The sequence below is a fragment of the Salvelinus sp. IW2-2015 genome, linkage group LG2, assembly GCF_002910315.2.
Source record: "Salvelinus sp. IW2-2015 linkage group LG2, ASM291031v2, whole genome shotgun sequence".
NCBI lineage: Eukaryota > Metazoa > Chordata > Actinopteri > Salmoniformes > Salmonidae > Salvelinus > Salvelinus sp. IW2-2015.
In genome coordinates, this window is record NC_036839.1 from 40,266,563 (window position 1) to 40,271,600 (window position 5,038).

General features: G+C 45.1%; 1 protein-coding gene across 1 annotated transcript; it reads left to right on the plus strand.

The window, feature by feature from the left end:
• Window positions 1-4,457, plus strand: LOC111979909 (fibrous sheath CABYR-binding protein-like). The gene is made up of 5 exons (XM_024010597.2): window positions 1-2,114; window positions 3,090-3,172; window positions 3,318-3,458; window positions 3,538-3,649; window positions 3,830-4,457. Exons 1-5 carry the CDS (start codon window positions 182-184, stop codon window positions 3,895-3,897), a joined length of 2,337 nt encoding a protein of 778 aa, XP_023866365.1. The 5' UTR covers window positions 1-181; the 3' UTR covers window positions 3,898-4,457.
• The last annotated feature ends 581 nt before the right edge of the window (window positions 4,458-5,038 follow it).

The following is a 5,038-nucleotide window of genomic DNA, read 5'->3' on the forward strand; positions in this document are numbered from 1 at the left end:
TATTTTTGTCCAGGGCCATTTAAAAAACGCTGCAATTATTGCACAGGTTAAAATGGGTAATTACATTTACATTTAAGTCATTTAGCAGACGCTCTTATCCAGAGCGACTTACAAATGGTCAATTGAAGCACTTCTGATTTTTCTCTATTTCTCAGTGGCTCTGGGGAGACCACATGGAGTCATGGATGAATGGATTGATGAATGGAAACCATCTTTGCACCAGAGAGAGATCTACCCAGTCCTGAGAGACCTGGAGAAACCAGCTGGCTGGAACACTGAGGCGATTGTAAAACAAACCCAGCTTAGTTCTGTGGTGGAGGAGAAACCTAATGAACTGAACCCTCTAGTGCAGGAGAAACCAGAAGAGCTGAGCCCCCTGGTGCAAGAGAATCTAGTGGAACCCAGCCTGGATTTACAGGTGATTCCAGTAAGACATGAAAAACCAGCTGAATGGATGCCAGTGGTTCAGAAGAAACCAGAGACAGAAGACACTGTGGAGCTGGAGAAGAAAGTAGAGAAAGCCCAGGACAAACCAGTAGAGAAAGGCCAGGAGAAACCAATAGAGAAAGCCCAGGAGAAACCAGTAGAGAAAGCCCAGGAGAAACCCGTAAAGAAAGCCCAGGAGAAACCAATAGAGAAAGCCCAGGAGAAACCAGTAGAGAAAGCCCAGGAGAAACCAGTAGAGAAAGCCCAGGAGAAACCAGTAGAGAAAGCCCAGGAGAAACCAGTAGAGAAAGCCCAGGAGAAACCAGAAGAACTGAGCCCTCCGGTGCAGGAGAAACGAGGAGAACTGAGCCCTCCAATGCATGTGAAACGAGAAGAACTGAGTCCTCCAGTGCAGGAAAAAACAGAAGAACTGAGCCCTGCCGCAGAGGAGAAACCAGAAGCACTGAGCCCTGATGATCAGGAGAAACCAGAAGCACTGAGCCCTGATGATCAGGAGAAACCAGAAGCACTGAGCCCTGTCGAACAGGAGAAACCACGGGAAGATGTGGCCCCTGTGGTTGTAGAGGAGTTGGTGGAGGTGGGCCCAGCAGCAGAGGAGGAGGCTCAGCKTGAGCAGGAGATGGAGGCTGAGATGAAAGAGGATCTACTGAGGATGGAAGATCCCGAGATGGGGAAACCAGAGATGGAAGAAGCAGAGATGGGATTAAATATGGAACAACCAGAGATGGAAGAACTAGAGATGGAAGGAAAAGAAACGGAAGAACCAGAAATGGAGGAACCAGAAGTACCAAGGGTAAAAATGGAACCTGAAATAGAAATGGWGACAGAGGTGGAGATGGCGTTTGCAATGGATGAGGGGCTCACCTACCAAGAGGAGGGCCCTCTTATGGAGGGTGAAAATGTCATGGCTGAAGAGCCAATCATGGATTTSGAACCACTACCAGAGGACAGTTTGATTGAACAGTATTGGAGAGGAGGCAGTCCTATGGATGGCAACAAGATGTCTCCAGAAATGATGTATAATTTTGATCTGGAAGAGGAGCCAATGACAGAACTAGAGCCGTTGCTAAGGGAGGGGCCTAGCCTGAAGGAAGACGATGAGTATGTCATAGCGGAACAACCAATCATGGAACTGGAGCCTGAAATTAGGGATGTGCCTTTTGGAGAGAATCCAATCACGACAGATTACGCCATCAAGGGAGAGAAGCCAGTGAGGGAACTGATGGAAGACATGGGGCCTATGATGGAGAGGGAGTACTTCCTGGCTGAGGAACCAATCATGGAGCTGGAACCTGAAATGAGGGAGGGGCTATACACTGGGCATTATCCAATGACAGACTCAGCTGTGATGGTAGAGGAGCCAATGATGGAGTTGGAACCTCTAGAAGAGAAGAGGCGTCTTAGGGAAGAGCGTTTGCTTTTGGAGGAGGGGGTTCGAGTAAGAGAGAGGCCTCTCATGGAGCAGCCAATGATGGGCGAGGGCCCCATGATGGGCGAGGGCCCCATGATGGGCGAGGGCCCCATGATGGGCGAGGGCCCCATGATGGGCGAGGGCCCCATGATGGATGGAGAGGCGCGCATGTGGGTGGAACCAGAGAGGGAGAGGCGGTCTTTAAATATGGAGGAGGTGGGGCTAATGGAGAACATGGCCCAACGTGAACCTACAGGTGAGAGAGATTTTTTTATTTGTATTTATTTATTTAACCTTCATTTAACCAGGCAAGTTAGTTAAGAACAAATTCTTATTTTAAATGACGGCCTACCAAAAGGCAAAAGGCCTCCTGCGGGGACGGGGGCTGGGAATAAAAATGTAAATTAAAATGATAAATATAAATATAGGACAAAACACACATCACTACAAGAGAGACAACACAACACTACATAAAGAGAGACCTAAGACAACAACATAGCAAGGCAGCAACACATGACAACACAGCATGGTAGCAACACAACATGACAACAACATGGTAGCAACACAACATGGTAGCAGCACAAAACATGGTACAAACATTATTGGGCACAGACAACAGCACAAAGGGCAAGAAGGTAGAGACAACAATACATCACACAAAGCAGCCACAACTGTCAGTAAGAGTGTCCATGATTGAGTCTTTGAATGAAGAGATTGAGATAAAACTGTCCAGTTTGAGTGTTTGTTGCAGCTCGTTCCAGTCGCTAGCTYCAGCGAACTGAAAAGAGGAGCAACCCAGGGATGTGTGTGCTTTGGGGACCTTTAACAGAATGTGACTGGCAGAACGGGTGTTGTATGTGGGTGATGAGGGCTGCAGTAGATATCTCAGATAGGGGGGAGTGAAGCCTAAGAGGGTTTTATAAATAAGCATCAACCAGTGAGATGGAGGGAGGTCCACATATTCCAACAATCACACACACACATCTCACAGGAGGTTTGTGGCACGTTAATTGGGGTTGACGGGCTCGTGATAATGGCTGGAGAGGAATCAGTGGAATGGTATCAAATACATCAAAGACGTGCTTTCCATGTGTTTGATGCCATTCCATTCGCTCCGTTCCAGCCATTATTATGAGCCGTCCTTCCCTCAGCGGCCTTCTGTGACACACGCACACACTTACACAAACGTGTAAAATATGGAATGACGTTGCAATGCTGATTTCTACCACAGGGAGGAGCTCCTGCAGTGGTGTGGTCCTGGAGGGGAAATGCTACCAGTTCTTCAGAGGCCCAAAGACAGCTTCAGATGCTGAGGTGAGTGGGAACTAATATCTTGTTTTTTTCATGTTTTAATGTTTTCTCTGTTCCTTCTCTGTTTTGTCTCTCAGTGAATCGTTCACCATCTCTAATTCAACAAACATGTAAACAGTTAACCCGTGTTTTCTCTGCTCCTCTGCAGTTCTACTGCCAGGCTAACTTCCCTCGTGGCCACCTGGCATCCATCACCAGTCAGACCATCCACAGACAGGTCATGGACCTCATGCTGCAACAGATCGGAGGATACACACGCACCTGGGTTGGAGGACTACGCTACCTGGACGTGAGTGTGTGTACGTGTGTGTGTGTGTGTCACTATCCTGTTTATTTGTTTACACATTTTATCCTATTTACTCTGTCAGACTGGTCGCTTCATCTGGTTGGACGGTGCCCACTGGTCCTATGAGGATTGGTTGCCTGGCGAGCCCAATTACACGGCAGGGGTGGAGAACTGTCTGGAGCTACTGGCACTTGGTACGTACGACTGAAAGCTAACTAATCGTGTAATGTATTCTTGAGCATACATCCATACTGCCATTGAGAGTATGGAAGGATAGCTATGGATAATATAATGACTGATGACTTATACAATTGAATAACACTTTGTTGTTCTGTTATATGGGCTATTATTGATGTTTGTTTTCTGCTTTTCAGGAAATGGGAAGTTCAATGATATGCCGTGCTGGGATCTGCGAGCGTTTGTCTGCTCTCACCCTGTCTAGGAAACAGTAGGATAAAGCTGCTGAGGGGAGAACGGCTCATAATAATGGCTGGACTGGATTATAATGGATGGAATGTAATGGTGTCAAATCCATGAAAAACATGTTTCTGATACCATTCCATTAACTCCATTCCAGCCATTATATTGAGCTGTTCTCCACRGCCCTAGACACTGATCTAAAGTCAGATTACATTCTTCATCCCAGTGTGGAATATTTGGGGGAAACTGATCCTAGAGCTGTACATATTAGTGCATCCTCTATCCCGAGCTCTAGGAACACAGCGGTGTCAGATTTTATGACCCTTGCACTTTGAACCTCTCAGGAGGTTTCCAGTTTGAGTCACGGGGGATTCAAGTACCTGGCTTCAGTGGTGAAAGAGATTCTTAAACATTTAACTGCATTCACACTGTAAGATATTATTTCTCTATGATAAACAATCTATTTTAGAGCCATAGGAAAGCACTTTTTATATTTTGAAAATAGAACTATGTTCATATGTTTGTGTAAAAGTTATATAAATGACTGTAATGAATTCTATAAAGGGACATTTTTGCTAGAAACGTTCTTGGTCCTGTGTTTCAGTATTACTAACTTATCTTGGTGTGCATGCATGTTTGCTCACTGGTCTCATATTTGAGATGACTCCATTTTTATGGSACCCAGTTATAGCTAAGCTTTAGGGTCATAGCAAAGTGCTATCTGGGGCGCTTTGGCTCAGCACTGTTAACCCAGCAAGAAAACTGCTGTGGGTCTATGGCTCATATACAGCCCACWTTAGACACATATATGACTCACATACAGCCCACATTAGAACCATACATTAGACCCATACATTAGAACCATACATCAGGTCGTTCCACCAATTAGGTGGCTTTTGAGCAGTGGTGGAAAAAATACCCAAAAGTCATAATGTAGTAAAAGTAAAGATACCTTTATAAAAAGTTACTCAAGTAAAAGTGAAAGTCACCCAGTAAAATACTACTTGAGTAAAAGTCTAAAAGTATTTGGTTTTTAAATATACTTAAGTATCAAAAGTAAATGTATAAAAAAATTCAAATTCCTTATATTAAGCAAACCAGACCACACAATTTTCAAGATTTTTTTATTTACATATAGCCAGGGACACACTCCAACACTCAGA